This window comes from Phyllostomus discolor, chromosome 8 (assembly GCF_004126475.2).
Source record: "Phyllostomus discolor isolate MPI-MPIP mPhyDis1 chromosome 8, mPhyDis1.pri.v3, whole genome shotgun sequence".
NCBI lineage: Eukaryota > Metazoa > Chordata > Mammalia > Chiroptera > Phyllostomidae > Phyllostomus > Phyllostomus discolor.
The window spans coordinates 91,195,963-91,211,852 of NC_040910.2; the positions used below are offsets into that span (position 1 = coordinate 91,195,963).

The window sequence follows — 15,890 nt, forward strand, 5'->3', positions numbered from 1 at the left end:
GAGAAAGATCTAATTTCCTGTCTACAGAAAGCTTATAATCAATTGCTAGAGAACACAAATAGAAGATAAATAAATAGGCAAACAATAGTTATAAAAGAGATGAAGAGGCTATTAATATGAATTAGTTTAGGTGAGAAGTAGTAAGAACTTTTGGAAGTTTAGGATAATTCTCAAACATTGAGATTTCTTTGTATTTTTTTCCCCCTAGCCTTACACTAACAGTTTCCAAGCCTTTATTTGCCACTTTCCACTCCTATTACTTTGGGGGGGAAAAAAGTTTCTTTTATGTCTTTTCTTCATTTCTTATTAAATTAACCCTTAATCCATGGTAAGTGATTACATCATTATTGTGACGATTACTTTTCCTTTAACAATGATCTTAGGTGTAGACTTTGATAAAATTCATTTACATTTTCTGAAAGTCTGCCACCTGCCCAGGCTTCCCTCTTTGTCCGTGTGTTTATTGAGTCAAATTATGAAAGTATGGGACACTAGATATCCTTCAACTGGTGGTGCTTGTTTTTTCTTTAGTACATCATTTATTCTAGTTTCTACTCTCTTTCAAAATTTGGAGGTCAGGCAAACAAATACCTAGTTCCCCCAGGGGTCTTCTTCACAGTTCCCTGAGATCACACTGACAGCACTTAAACAGACTATATGTTTTAGCGGATAGTTTCATTTGAAGATTCTTTGGAAAACTTTGGTTAGATGTGCTCTGGCCCTTTATAGAGTTTTGGAAGGATTGCTGTATTGTAATTTTTTCCCATTATATGTATAATGAAGAATTTTCACCTCAGACCAAGTGATTAGTACTTTTTTACCTGGAAGCTCCAATGAGTCTCACTAACCTTCAGCTCCATCCTCCTTCCCATTTAAAAGCCAGGGAGGTAATGCTGGTCTAATAATTTTCAGATTTTTACAAGTATATATGGTTTCATGGATGTTGTTTACATTCTAAATATAAGCCTTTATACACCTGATTTAGAAAAATACATTTTCCTGTCATTAAGAGCTACTACCTCTACTTAGTTAGAAAATCTGATCACTTAAATATACTATATTTAAAGCATGTAAATCACTTTCAAAATTACTACTAGGAACTAGGATATTATATTAAAAATTAAGAAAATGAGACTGAAACATTTCGGTGTTTTTTTATGTCTCCTTCAGTAATTCTAGCATCTGACAGTAAATTAAAACCATTGTAATATTCAAGAAGGCAGTGATAGTTTATTTTGTTATCATTCCTTTCAATTCATGTTCTCTTTGCTTTAACTGACTTTTGACTTGAACTCCCCCAAACAATAGAGATTGGAAGATGGTAGGAAGAGGAAATTGGTGATTTAGGGAAGCTTCCAGAAGAGTATTATTCTTAGACCCTTATATAAGACTTACCTAATTTCTGTAACAAAAATTTCTGTATAATGTTTTGGGTTTTGTAGCTTGTCTAATTTACTTGTTTGTCTTTACAGCAAAACAGATCGGCTTGCCAAAGGATCAGAATGTTACCAAAAGAGCCTTAGTTTAAATCCTTTCCTCTGGTCCCCCTTTGAATCATTATGTGAAATAGGTAGGTTTATAGAAGTTGTTATGGTGGGGGAGTCCCCCATTTTCCCTTCTTCATTTTTTCCCCTACTTAATTTTGGAACCTGATAAAAATTACCCAGAAAAAAATATTTTTCAAAGCCTAAGGGCTGTTAAACTTGAGAAGAAGAAATAAGATAGAATCATATGCTTAAGGAGTAATGTAGCCTCTCTTGTGTCCTCTAGCATGAATTGTATTAGGAGTATAGCACTAGCCAAAACAGCTTTCGGGTAAGAAAAGAAATGAACAGAATGTCTAAAGCAGAAACTGTTATATAAATAAGACCTGGAAACTATGGGGAGAGAGTGTCTCAGCATGTATATACTCTAGGGTGCATAAAGAATCAACATTGTATCTGTATACATGGAAGTGCTTAAAACTTTATTGTAATATCTACTGGGTTTCAACACTGTACCCTCCTCTGTTCTTACCTTGAGCAAAATGAGATCTAGATTTTTTATTTCTGCTTTAAAACAACCACAGGAATTGGCATTCTCCTGGGATTTATTTAAAATCAATGTGATTGCTGTTTAGTTTCTTTCCTAAATTTACAGCTTTATCTTAGGGATGAACTTTTGTAATAAATTGATGGATGGGCTTTTGGGAGGTAAATTTGATTAGCTGAAACAGACGGGAGAACTTTAAAACTCTGGGAAAGGGCTATTCTCAGTGACTTGTGCATACCTGAAAAAAAATTAACCTTCATTTCTTCAGAGGCAAACCTTTTTTTTTTCTCCCTTCATAGGTGAAAAGCCAGATCCTGACCAAACATTTAAATTAACCTCTTTACAGAACTTTAGCAGCTGTCTGCCCAACTCTTGCACAACAGTAGTATCTAATCATAATTTATCTCACAGACAGCCTGAGACAGTTCTTACGGAAACACCCCAGGACACAATTGTAAGTGTATCATAATCTAGTGTTCAAAATATTATGAAAGTAAGAAGTAATGATCCGAACTAAATGAAATATTGTAAATGACATGGTAGACATTTTCTGTTTCAGGAATTAAACAGACTGAATTTAGAATCATCCAATTCAAAGTATTCCTTGAATACAGATTCCTCAGTGTCTTATATTGATTCAGCTGTAATTTCACCAGATACTGTCCCTCTTGGAACAGGAACTTCCATATTATCTAAACAGGTTCAAAATAAACCAAAAACTGGTCGAAGCTTACTAGGAGGACCAGCTGCTCTTAGTCCATTAACCCCCAGGTAAGACAAACAAAAGATAGTTCAAAATGTGCTATAATAAATGATATTTTAGTAATTTATAATATTAGTAATATAAATTCATATGAACAACTTCTAAATCATTATGGAAATAGAGGTATTTAATAAGTCAATAATGAATCTATTCTGTTTTCAGATAATGCAGTAAAAAAATAACTGATAAACATTTGATATTAAAATATTGGAGAAAATTTAAAACTCTTAAATATGCCTTATTGAGCTAGTGTATGCATTAAAAGATACGGTCTTCATAGCTGTGAGTCAGTGAATAGTAATGAGCCTTTTGAAATGTTGGAGTGTTTGTGATATAATCAGACAGTGGTGGTTGTTCAAGTGCTGTTTTCCAAAACATGGAGGAAGGAATGACACCTATTAATAGAAATATTTTGTGAAAATTATTAGAAGTACATGTATGTATAAATACAGGAACTCAACCCAGAGGATACATATCTAAAAGTATCAAAATAAAAGATTATATGGTAGAACAGACTATGAATTGGGTCCCAGGGCCAGGGAGCTACTAAAATAGCATTGCCATGAGATAACAGCAACTCATTGAGTCCATAAATGATTTGTGAATGGATTCAGTGGCCTCTAGAGACCTTTCCTCTATAATAGTGTCTACCTCCCATAAATTCCAATAACTTGAAGCAATTTGATCATTTGGAACTTAGCTTTTATTATTTCTAATAAATCTCCTGAGTTCAGTAGTTGCTGCTCAATTTAGTCTTGTTTGATTGCTTTTTAAAATTGTAGTTATGGTGGGTGGGATAGTCTACGTTCACAGCTTCTTTTAATCTGCCCCTTAGATCCTCATTGCCCCCAAGACTGATTTGCCATTCTCTTCCTTTTAGACCTTCTAATTTAAGTATACTGCTGCTTTATATATGCCTTGATGACTTTTTGACACCTTGATTTCAACCTCTTCTCAGTTTTGGGATTTTGCCATTAGAAACCCCAAGTCCTGGAGATGGATCCTATTTACAAAACTACACTAATACATCTTCTGTAATTGACGTGCCACCCACCGGAGCCCCTTCAAAAAAGGTATTTTACATGTAAAATATAGTTTTGGTACTGATGAAAGAAATCCATTTAGAATTCCAATCTGTTAAAAGCAATTTCGTAGAGACTCTAACTTCATATAATTGCTGTTGCCTTGGAGTTGTTGATCTAAGTGTAAAAGGTCATCGTTGTCCTAGCCTCCTGGTTGTAGTCGGAGACTCAAAGTTGGGTGCCCTTTTGTCACATTAGATTATAAGTCGCAAGTGTAATTTATTTCAGCGTAGAGCTAAATAAACACATTCAGATTTTTACATTTAATTTTCTGGTTTTTTTTTTTTTATGAAATTCAGATGGTCCTGTCACTTCTAATATAAATAACTTTGATTTGCTGTAGTTTTTACTTGTCTCTACCACCATGTTTATTTTTTAATTATACTTGATGTTAAAATGAAAAACAGACTGACTTACGTAAAGCCAGCTGTTTCTGATAATAAAATTCTTACAGTGGATTCTTATAGATGTATAGTCAATTTATAGTAAAAGTGTAATAAAATGAAAAATATTTGACAGCATTTTTTAGTAAATACTGGAACACATTTTGAGATTCTCTTTGTAATATTCTTTTACGAAGGTCTGTGGCAATAGAGGCCAAAGTGCCATTTGTTTAAAAGGTATCTGTGGTGCAAGGTATCTTTTATGAGAACTAAATTAGGTTATGTATGTAAAATGCCTATTGCCATGCTTAGTGGATGTTTAAGGAATGGAAGCTAAATAAGTAATACTAGTACATAAATGTAAATAAATAATACTAGTACGTAAATGACCAGCATAACTAGCCCCTTTACCCTTCTAGAGACACGTTTCTTCTTGTTTTTGCTCTTTTATTCCTGAACTTAAAGACATTTTTTCTACTTTAGCTCCAAGAGTGGTGAAAGGAGACTGCAAAGTGTGGATTATTTTAAATGTGATTTCTGAAAGTTGGCAATTACCTGGTATTGTTTTATTATGAGAATGAAACATAATTGTGGAAATTAGTTTATTACAGTTATGAGAAGGCATACTAGCATGGTGGTTAGCATACCAGGTGAAATAGGCTAAAGCCAGGTAAGCCATTGCAATCAGGACAAGTTTAGCAGTGACAGATACATGATTTCAGTGCCCAAATAATAAAAGCCACTTACTGTCTCATCCTCTTCTGCATCTGTTCTCTTCTTACCCTATTCCAAGACATTCTTAGGTCTGCATACACTATCAATTAAAAATATCAAACTGAGTTCTGAGTACCGTACGTAGTTCTTTGTTAAATAAGAAAGGGCCACAATTAACTTAAGTTTTGTCCCCTGGGTGAATGTAGAAGGAAGAGGAGGAAAGAGAATAAAGTTTTGTTTTGAGGTGGTGGTAGATTAGGTGAAACTATGTAGTGGATAGTCAGTCATAGAGGAAAGAATATGGACTGGTGATAGAAACAGTAATTAAAGCTGTTAAAATGGCAAGTCTTTTCTAGGGAAAGAGAGAGTAGCTGAGGACCACAGACTGAGCACTAGAAAGAAATATTAGTTCTAAGAGCAGTATCCTTAGAATTTGGAAAATAATTGGATAATTTCTTTTTTAATCTATTCCTGTAACTACTGTAGGTTTTCCCCACTGTCCAACCACCAGTAGAGCATTCATGAAACCTTTTGTAAATCTAAACCGGGTTAAAGCAAAGAAGTAGTTACCATTAATTTATATGGAAAAATTTTGAGCATTCCCAAAATTCAGCTCACACACACGTCTTTATTTTATTCACCACAACTGAAATGCTTCATTACTTCCAGTTTTTTGATAAATGTAACATCCTTACAAACTCTCTTAAGCTCTTCCGATACTTTAGGACATACCTTGTTAAGGAGTGCAAAAAATAAGTCAAAGTAAAGCACAGATGCTCACAGACACAGTTCCATGTTCTGGCGCTTGATGCTGAGGTGCTGAGTGTAGTTCTCAGGGAAGGAGTTGAGTGGTGCCCCTCTCACTGCTGGGGGCTCTGGAAGCCTCTAACAGCTTGCTGCAAAGCCAATGCTGAACACTATTTTTGCTTTTCACTTTGTTTCATAAAAGCAAAATTCACCAACTTCCAAAAAACAAGGGATACCTGTATAGAACTGTTTTTAATAAATGCCAAAGAAGGGACATAGAATCTTATTCTATATTCTTTTTTTTTTAAGATTTTATTTATTTATTTTTAGACAGAAGGAAAGGGAGGGAGAAAGAGAGGGAAAAAAACATCAGTGTGTGGTTGCTTCTCACGTGCCCCCTACTGGGACCTGGCCTACAACCCAAGCATGTGCCCTGACTAGGAATCAAACCAGCGACCCTTTGGTTCAGAGGTCGATGTTCAGTCCACTGAGCCATACCAGCCAGGGCTATATTCTTTTTTATGTGTACTAACTCAGATCATAAATCTTGAGTATAGTAGTCTTAAAAATCTTTAGCACTTAGCCCCAACTGGAAAAGGTGCGTAATAAATGGCTTCCAGGACTTTTGAACCTGCTCTTGGAAACTAAAGTGAAAGGTGACAGGACAGTATAAAAAAAAATACTGGTGTTAAAAAGTGGATAGCCTGATGTTCATTGTAGTAAGACATTAGTAATGACAAATAGTGACATTAATAGTTTGTGTTTTCAGATGACAGTAATATATTATGAAATCTTGCATTGGGAAAATGGAAATGGGAGCATCATGTGTCTTTTATTATTTATAATGCAATTTATAATTCACAAACCTTAGACTTTTTGTGTTTTACAGTCTGTTGCCAGAATCGGCCAAACTGGAACAAAGTCTGTCTTCTCCCAGAGCGGAAATAGTCGAGAGGTAACTCCAGTTCTTGTTGCACAAACACAAAGTTCTGGCCCACAAACAAGGTATTTATGATGGAGTCATTATGTGATATTGTTAAGCTTCTCTTGCTATGCTTCAATATAGGCAGGTTTTGATTCTCCCAAGAATTCTACAATGACTATTATAAATTTTTAATACATCACATTTGAAATTTCTAACTTACTGGAAGGACTAGTATAATTTTTAGTTGAGTATTATAATGTAAGTCAAGACAAGAATTAGCTATAAGCTAAAATTAAAGTGTTGGCAGGACCATTCACCCTCTGCCTGAAGCAACTAGAGGAGAATTCTTCCTTGACTCTTTCAGTTTCCCGCAGCCCCGGGCATTCCTGAGTTTGTGGTGGCCTGTCTCAGTATCCGCCTCCATTGGGCTCGACAAGGCCATCTTCCCTGTGTGTCTGTATCCAAATTTCCCTTTTCATGTAAAGGAAATCAGTGATATGGGATCTAATGGCCTCATCATAACGTGACTGTAACTACAAATACCCCATTTTTAAATAAAGTCACATTCAAGGTACTGGGAGTTAGGGGCTCAACATATCTTTTTAGGAGATATATTTCAACCTATAGCATTGCTTTATTAACTCTTTATTAATAAATAAAGGGTTATTTATTAATAAACTAAGAGTAAAATTAAAAATTAAGAGTAAACCCTGGGTTACTCTTTATTTTGTCTTTTAAGAGGTTGTTTGGATTTTATAGTGTACATTTTAACTTATAAAAGCCTAACTTTAAGTAATAATATATATCATGCCACATATAATAAAACTTTATTACAGTATATTTTCATGCTCTTCTCCTAGTCTTTATGTCACTGTTTTCATATAGTTTTACTTATATGTATGTTACAAACCCCACAGTGCATTGTTATAGTTTCTGCCTTAGTTCTTCTATAGAAATTTTGTAAAGTAATACAAAGAAGTCTATTTTATATTTGCTCACATATTTACAATTTCTGGTCCTCTTTATTTATTTTCTGTTTTAGATTTTATTTATTTATTTCACAAAGATGAAGGGAGGGAGGAAGAGAGAGAGAAACATCAGTGTGGGTTTACTTCTTGCATAGCCCCCTACTGGGGACCTGGACCGCAACCCAGGCATGTGCCCTAGACTGGGAATTGAACCACTGACCCTTTGGTTCTCAGGCTGGCGCTCAGTCCACTGAGCCACACCAGCCAGAGCTGGTGCTCTTTATTTCTTTCTATAGATCTGAATTTCAATTTGTTACCCATTTTCTTCATCTTGAAGGAATTCTTTTAACATTTCACGTGGTTCAGGTCTGCAGATCATTAATTTTTTTCAGCTGTTGTATGTCAGAAGAAAATTTTGATCTCACCTTTGTTTTTGTGTTTGAAAGAAATGTTCACTGAATATAGAATTCTAGTAAAGTTTTTATCTATTTAAAGATGTTGCTGGACCATCTTCTAGCTTGCATTGTTTCTGATAGGAAGTCTGCTGTCATTCTCATTTCTAGTTCTCTATATGTAATGTGTCTTTTTTCTCTGACTATTTAAAGATTTACTCTTTATCACTGATTTTAAGCCATTTGATTATGATGTGGTGTAGTATAGTTTTTTTCTTTCTTGGCCTTTGGATTCATTGAACTCCTGGAATCTGTGAGGGTTCTTGCTGCCCCCTTAGGTTTAATGATTTGGTAAGCAACTCACAGAATCTAGGAAAGTGTTCTACTTAAAGTTTTATTATAAAGGATACAAAGCACAATCAGACAAATAAGGCCCACAGGATATAGTCTGGAAGGCTCCCAAACCCAGAATTTCTGTGTTCACTTCCTGTGGAATCAAGATGTGTCACCCTTTAGGTACATCAATTTGTTCACCAGCCAGGAAGCTCAACTAAGCTTCAATGTTGAGAGTTTTTATTGGGGTTTTCTTGTGTAGGCATGATAGATGCTTCATTGGCTATGTGATTGAACTCAATCTCCACCACCCTGCCCTTCAGAAGGAGGTCAGGCTGATGTCACCAAGCCTAGAGCCTCAGCCCTCTCTAATCACTTGGTTGATCTTGCCAGTATGGCTAGTCCCTCATCCTGAAACTATCCCAAAGTCCATCATGAGTCATGAACTCAGGTATGGTCCCAGGGGCCCACCATGAATAATGAAGACATTCCTATCACTTGGAAAATTTTGAGGGTTTAGAAGCTTCCTCCCAAGAGCCCAAGACAAAGACCAAAGTCTTTGTTATACAACACTGAAACACCTGCACTGGTTTGTTTTACCGAAGACTCTAGGGAACCCTTCTGCAGGTTTTAGGAGCTCCTCCTCTCTTTGTAGCTGTATTCCTTCCAGTACTCTGACCTACAATTGCTAGCTGCCTTTCCTTCCCTGAATTCTCAACATTTTCAGACCTGAGCTCTATTCATGTTTCCCTTCCCTGCACTACGTCCTCAGAACTCTCCTCAGGCATGTGCTGCCCGCTGTCCAATGTCTGAAAAACACTGTGTGCTTTCCCCTTAATATTGCTGTGAACCTTAAATTGCTCTTAAAAATAAATTACCATATTTTGCTGTGTATAATGTGTACTTTTTTGCCCAAATTTTTGAGGGAAAAATAAGGATGCACATTATACATGGGTAGTACTAATTCTGTATCTATAGAAATATTTTTAATTCTTTTATTTATGCTTATGCATTAAAACTATAACTCTAAAAGGCAATAATGATATCTATATGCAAAATAATACCCTGGAATGTGATCATTGGTTTTGTTTCTAAATATAAACAGTTGAATTAAAAAATTAAAATGAAACATTTTTTCCCTGAAATTTTGGGCCAAAAACGTGGGTTCACATTATACATGGTAAAATACAGTAATTAAAAAGTTTACTTAGCCCTGGCTGGCGTGGCTCAGTGGATTGAGCACTGGACTGTGAAGCAAAGGGTCTCCAGTTCAGTTCCCAGTCAGGGCACATGCCTGAGTTGAGGGCAGGGTCCCTGGTAGGAGGCGCGTGAGAGGTAACCATACATTAATGTTTCTTTCCCTCTCTTTCTCTCTCCCTTCCCCTCACTCTAAAATAAATAAATACAATCTTTAAAAAAAATTTTAAAGTTTATTTAAAAAAATAATTGGTCAACCCAAATGACCTCACTTGCTGAAATCCTTACATTGAGATTATGTCTTTTGAAAGGATTAAGGATAGCCAGGGATTCTTTACTCACTGGTCAAACATCTCTTTTCAAAAGCCTCTGTTACCCAAACTCAGGTAATTAGTAGGATTTCTCATAAACTATATACATTGTAAACAGTTTACTTTATAGATTTATCTCCTCTGATAATTTTAGGTTTTAAGTTTGCTTGTTTTCTAAGAATGAAACTCTTACCATTTAGAGTTTGCCTTTAAAGTAAAAAATGTATCCACGTAATTATTAGATTTCTTTTGCTGTGTAAACCTCGATGTGGTGTTTGCATTTACAGGGAAATAACTTCTCAAATATCAGTTTTTCTGGTAGTATTTGTTGGCAAATATCCCTACTATTTATGTCCAACTATCTTTTCCTTTTTCTCTAAGTTGCTGTAGTTGCAAATGAGAGCTAGAGATAATTGGTTTATGGATGTGTTTACCATTTATTAACCCAGAATTTTTATGTGAGTTAAATTCAACAATAAGCAGTTTTAGTTAGAGCGAAGATCTGTGGTATAATCACTAATTTATGATAACACATATAGTATTTAAGTCTGAGTTTTCATAGAGGGATAAGAAAAAGAATGACTGAACTCATCAACTTTAGAGTACAAACATGTTGGATACTTTTTGTATTTATTTATTTATGTTTATTTTTATTGATTTGAGAAAGAGACATTGATTTGTTGTTCCACTTATTGATGCATTCTTTGATTGCTTCTTGTATGTGCCCTGACTGGGGATCAAACCCATAACCTTGAATTTTGGGACAATTCTCTAACTGAGCTACCCAGCCAGGGCCTTTAAAATTTTTTTTAAAATATACTTGAATTGAAGCAATAATTATGGTCATAAATTGAGTTTGTAAATAATACCTACTTCTATAATTTTTGTAGTACAACACCTCAGGTCCTGAGCCCCACCATCACGTCTCCCCCCAATGCACTGCCCCGGAGAAGTTCGCGCCTCTTCACTAGTGACAGCTCTACCACTAAGGTAATGCTGCACCCCAAAATGCCTGTTCATCTGACTCAATCTCTGATAAATAAATAAGGTGGCTATTTTTAAATATTTTAGTTTTTTTTTTTTAATTTAAGGGACCATCTATAACATTTGTAAATCTTCTTGGTCCTTTAATAAATATTTTATAACCGTTGAGATGAAAAGATTGTGGCAGAGAACAGATCAGTGGTTATCAGGAGTTAGGACTGGTGGGGGAGGGGTGGCTGGGGGGGTGGCTATTAAAGCAGAGCTCAAGGGGATTTTTTTGTGCTCTAGTACAACAGTTCTGTTTACTGTGGCAGTTGGTTACACAAATCCAAACATGTGAAAAAATTCATAGAACTATGCACACCCCGAAAAAAAATAGATGCATATAAAAAACTGATGAAATCCAAATAAGATCTATAGTTTAGTTGAGATGTTACACCAACTCTAGTTTCCTGCATTTGATGGTGTACTACAGTTATCAGATGTTATCATCAATGAAAATGATACACTTTCAGAAAAGAACAATATTTAATGCTAATTTACTTCAAACACTAGTTTGTACAGATTATGTTCAGAATTATTTAAAATTAAGTGACGTTGAGGACTTTTGTCTTTATAAAATTTCTCCTGAGAAAAATATCCAATCAAGATTGTATATCTATTTATACCTAATATTTGAGGAACAGCTGGGGAATGTCTAAAGTACAAGATTGTAACAAGTGTGGGGCTTTTCTCCTTTTTACAGGAGAACAGTAAAAAATTAAAAATGAAGTTTCCACCTAAAATCCCAAACAGAAAAACAAAAAGTAAAACTAATAAAGGAGGAATATCTCAACCTAACATAAATGATAGCCTGGAAATTACAAAATTGGACTCTTCCATCATTTCAGAGGGGAAAATCTCCACAATCACACCTCAGATCCAGGCATTTAATCTACAGAAAGCAGCAGCAGGTGTGTTTTAATTGCTAAATACTTCTTTGTATTTTATTCTATTCAGTTTTCTTTAGTAAGTTTTTTTATGTTCTTTTCAAGTGCCTCTCTTTTTTTTTAGATAGATGTTGGAATTTTTGATGAATTATTTTGTAATTAGCCTTTCTAGAAAACCAAATTGTTTTATTATCTTTTCTCCTTTGTTTACTACACTGTTTTCTCCTAGAAGGTTTGATGAGCCTTCTTCGTGAAATGGGGAAAGGTTATTTAGCTTTGTGTTCATACAACTGCAAAGAAGCTATAAATATCTTGAGCCACCTCCCTTCTCACCACTACAATACTGGTTGGGTACTGTGCCAAATTGGAAGGGCCTACTTTGAACTTTCAGAGTACATGCAAGTAAGTATGAAAAACAGTGCTATATGCCTTTTACACATAATTGAAATTTAATTAAAATGCCTATGCTTGACAGGGCTAGATCTAGAAGGTCAATATTTATTATGCATGTCTTTATATTTACTTTCTCAGTATTATAATTTATAAATACAGTTTTTCTTGTGTTAGGGGGTGAGTGATTTAAATTCTTCAGGATTACTTGAGATAGATTTATAGAGAACCCAAGTAAGCCATCCATACATTGTTATATGGAACACTTGCACTGGTTGGATCTGAAAATATATATTTAATATTAAATAGATATTTCTAGGCAAAATTCTTTCTACTGTATTTAGAGTTCTTAACTGGGATGAATATTTGGCATTTAATACATTTTATAAACTTGAGGGATGCTATGAATAAAACTGCATGTAATTGAGGACAGAGTATCCTTATCACAAGACTTTTATCCTTTTAACTTTAACTGCATTCATTGTTTAAGTTACTTATTTATACCAGAAAAGGAGAGGATGATTAACCTAAAGCCAGAGAAAATTCTAATTTCTTTTTTTTTTTTAAGATTTTACTTATTTATTTTTAGAGAGAGGGGAATGGAGGGTGAAAGAGAGGAAGAGAAACATCAATATGTGATTGCCTCTCGCACACCCCCTACAGGGGACCTGGCCTGCAACCCAGGCATTCCCGAACTGGAAATCAAACCAGTGACCCTTCACTTTCCAGTCTGGCACTCAATCCGCTGAGACACACCAGCCAGGGTAGAAAACTCTAATTTTCAATTTAAATATTCTCCCTACTTTTTCCAAAGCAGTTTCTCCCCTTGCCCCCTCGAAATTAAAAAACAAACTTTAGAAACTCATATATTCATACAATTTCTCTAATATAAATTACTTAAGATTAATAATGTTACTTTTCTGCCTTATTTGCTTTCAGTTCACTTGTTCAGAATATATTTGAGTGCATGTTATGTCCTGGACTCTGTAATATACAGCTAGACAGATTAATTGCTTGCCTTCATAGAGTTTACGTTCTTATTCCAATAAAAGAGACAGATTGTAAAATAGAGCCAATAAATGTAAAAAGACAGATAGCAGTAAGTTATATGAAGAAAAAATGAAGCATGATAAGGAAATTAGGGGACAATGAAGTGTGGTGCTATTTTTTTAAAAGTGTGCTAGGAAGCCCTGGCTGGCGTAGCTCAGTGGATTGAGTGCGGGCTGCAAACCAAAGTGTCGCAGGTTCAATTCCCAGCCAGCGTACATGCCTGGGTTGCAGGCCATAACCCCCAGCAACCGCACATTGATGTTTCTCTATCTCCCACCCTTCCCTCTCTAAAAATAAATAAATAAAATCTTAAAAAAAAAAGTGCTAGGAGAAAGAAGGTTACTCCTCCCTTTATCAGCCGTATAAAGATCTAGGGATGGAGTGTTCTTTCAGATAGAGGATGAATGCAGAAGGTCCCTGTTTGTGCAGTTTTGTGAAATAAAGGAGAAAGAGTTGTAAGCAGCCTTATTATGAGAAGACCCATGTTTGATTACAGTCTTTTCCTGGTACACAGGCAAAGACTGCTTTGCAAGACCTTTTCAAAATTATTTTTAATATATTGTTTCATAGGTACTTTGCATGAATTTTGTTCCTTCCCCTAATTATAGAGTAGATACAGACCGAGGTATTTAACTGAAGAAAACCTTTGTTTCAACTTAATTTTGTTTTTTTTTTCCTTGCCCATGCCACAGTCACTTTTCAGAAAAAGCAATAGATTCTGAAAAATCTGAAAACAAACATGTCTAAAACCAGTGTTTGGCTGGTGACTAGGTCTGTTTTCTTGTAACCAATGCCTATTTGAAAAAAATGCCTATTTGAAAAACTTACCTGTATTACTTTTAAGGTATTTCAGGGAAGTTACAAGTTATCAAGCTATCCTAAATAGTATGTGACCATTTCTTAGAATTAAGTTCCTGGTTTTATAACTATTATTTCCTTATTTTCTGTCATCTTCATTTCATTAAGAACAGACCAGATATTCTTTAGTTCTAAATTAAACTTGACTTTCAGAATTTTGAACTTACTGAATTGATAAATGAGGAAACGAATTGGTTTTATATAACCAAAGTCTCCAACTTCAGGGAGAGAGAAGGGTAATTCTGAGAGCCGTGAGTATGGTGAGGAGAGACCCTAAGTCAGTGAGTGCTGCAGAGGGACAAGGGTTTATTAGACGGGGACAATTCCTGACAGGTACGACATTGGTGGGTGTATTCAGTGCTCAGCATGCCTGAACCTGTTTTTCCTCTAAAGTTTTCAACTCAACCTCTTAATAAAAGTCAGTACAGAAATAGCTTTTGTGTTATAGAAGTCATTCCTCTCCCACCTTTCCTAAGGGAGTTATCCTATAAAGCTATCATTAAAACTTTGAAGTATGTTTTTTGAGAATAAAATAATTGACTTGTCCTCTTTCAATTGCAACTTTGAATAGCTCTTTCTTTCTTGTGTCTGTAAACTTACATTTTCTTTTCAAAATTCATGTTTCTACTATGACTTAGGTACAGAAACTAAGTTAAGTGTGAATGTGATTAACATTTGGCCTGCCATGCGAGGTTGCTCAGTTTGGCCTTGCGTTGTTACTAACTCACATAAACATCATAAAACAAGAGAGCATTTAGGTCCGACAAGAAGAGTGCCCAGTGCTCTCCCTGCATATATGTAAATTGTGTCAACTTGTTTTTCCCTTACTGGTTTCTGTATTTCAGGCTGAAAGAATATTCTCAGAGGTTAGAAGAATTGAGAATTACAGAGTTGAAGGCATGGAGATATACTCTACAACGCTTTGGCATCTTCAAAAGGATGTTGCTCTTTCAGTTCTTTCAAAAGACTTAACAGACATGGATAAAAATTCACCGGAGGTATGTTAACTGAAATGCTCGGCTTATGTAGCTATTTTTTGATCACCCTTACCAAATTGAGATAAACCAAATAATTCAAATGCCATTTAATATCACCCACACCATTCTCTATAAGCAGGACTCAGAGAAGAGTCCTAAAATAGATGTTGCAGATTCCCAAATAGAAAAATCACAAAGTAGATATTTCATTCAGGATTAATCAAGATTTGGCTGTGTTAAAACTGCTGTTATCACCAAGATTAGGGTTCATTAACCAGAAATTATATGGAATGAAAATTGCTCATTTTAAATTGAAATAAAATCATAATTTTGTCATTTTTAAAATTTATTTATTTAGAGAAAGGGGAAGGGAGGGGGAGAGAGAGGAAGAGAAACATCAGTGTAAGAGAGAAACATCTGTAGGTTGCCTCTCATACCTGCCCTGATGGGGGACTGAACCCATGACCCAGGCATGTGCCCTGACCAGGAATGGAACTGGTGACCTTTACACTTTGTGAGACAACACCCAACCAATTGAGCCACTCTAATCAGGGCTTTACTTGTCATTTTAAGACATAGGCACAATTTTTTTAGATGCTGCAGTCCTATAAGAATTGCATTTCAGTGCATCTCAAGAATATTTAGTGGTACTTGTATGACATGTTTAAGCTTAGAATTTAAAGGTCAATTCTTATTATTCTTAGCAGTTATGTTCTAGTCTCCATGAACAATGGTTAGCAAATACTGAACTATTGCTCCTTAGGGAAACAAAACACACACACACACACACACACACTCTCTCTCTCTCTCTCTCTCTCTCTCTCTCTCTCTCTGATTATAAATTATAATCTTAAAT

At 35.2% G+C, this 15,890-nt stretch overlaps 1 protein-coding gene across 9 annotated transcripts in view; it reads left to right on the plus strand.

Annotated features, from left to right (window-relative positions):
• Positions 1 to 15,890, plus strand: part of CDC27 (cell division cycle 27) — a 55,416-nt gene that overhangs the window by 22,268 nt on the left and 17,258 nt on the right. For 3 of the 9 annotated variants that reach the window (XM_036033550.1, XM_036033548.1, XM_036033554.1), the window contains 9 exons: positions 1,473 to 1,570; positions 2,331 to 2,485; positions 2,591 to 2,802; positions 3,753 to 3,867; positions 6,592 to 6,725; positions 10,737 to 10,836; positions 11,576 to 11,783; positions 11,989 to 12,161; positions 14,903 to 15,055. In XM_036033550.1, the coding sequence (XP_035889443.1) occupies positions 1,473 to 1,570; positions 2,331 to 2,485; positions 2,591 to 2,802; positions 3,753 to 3,867; positions 6,592 to 6,725; positions 10,737 to 10,836; positions 11,576 to 11,783; positions 11,989 to 12,161; positions 14,903 to 15,055 (1,348 nt within the window). The remainder of the gene's footprint in view (positions 1 to 1,472; positions 1,571 to 2,330; positions 2,486 to 2,590; positions 2,803 to 3,752; positions 3,868 to 6,591; positions 6,726 to 10,736; positions 10,837 to 11,575; positions 11,784 to 11,988; positions 12,162 to 14,902; positions 15,056 to 15,890) is intronic. The other 6 variants (XM_036033551.1, XM_028521895.2, XM_036033553.1 and 3 more) reach the window with 3 other exon arrangements.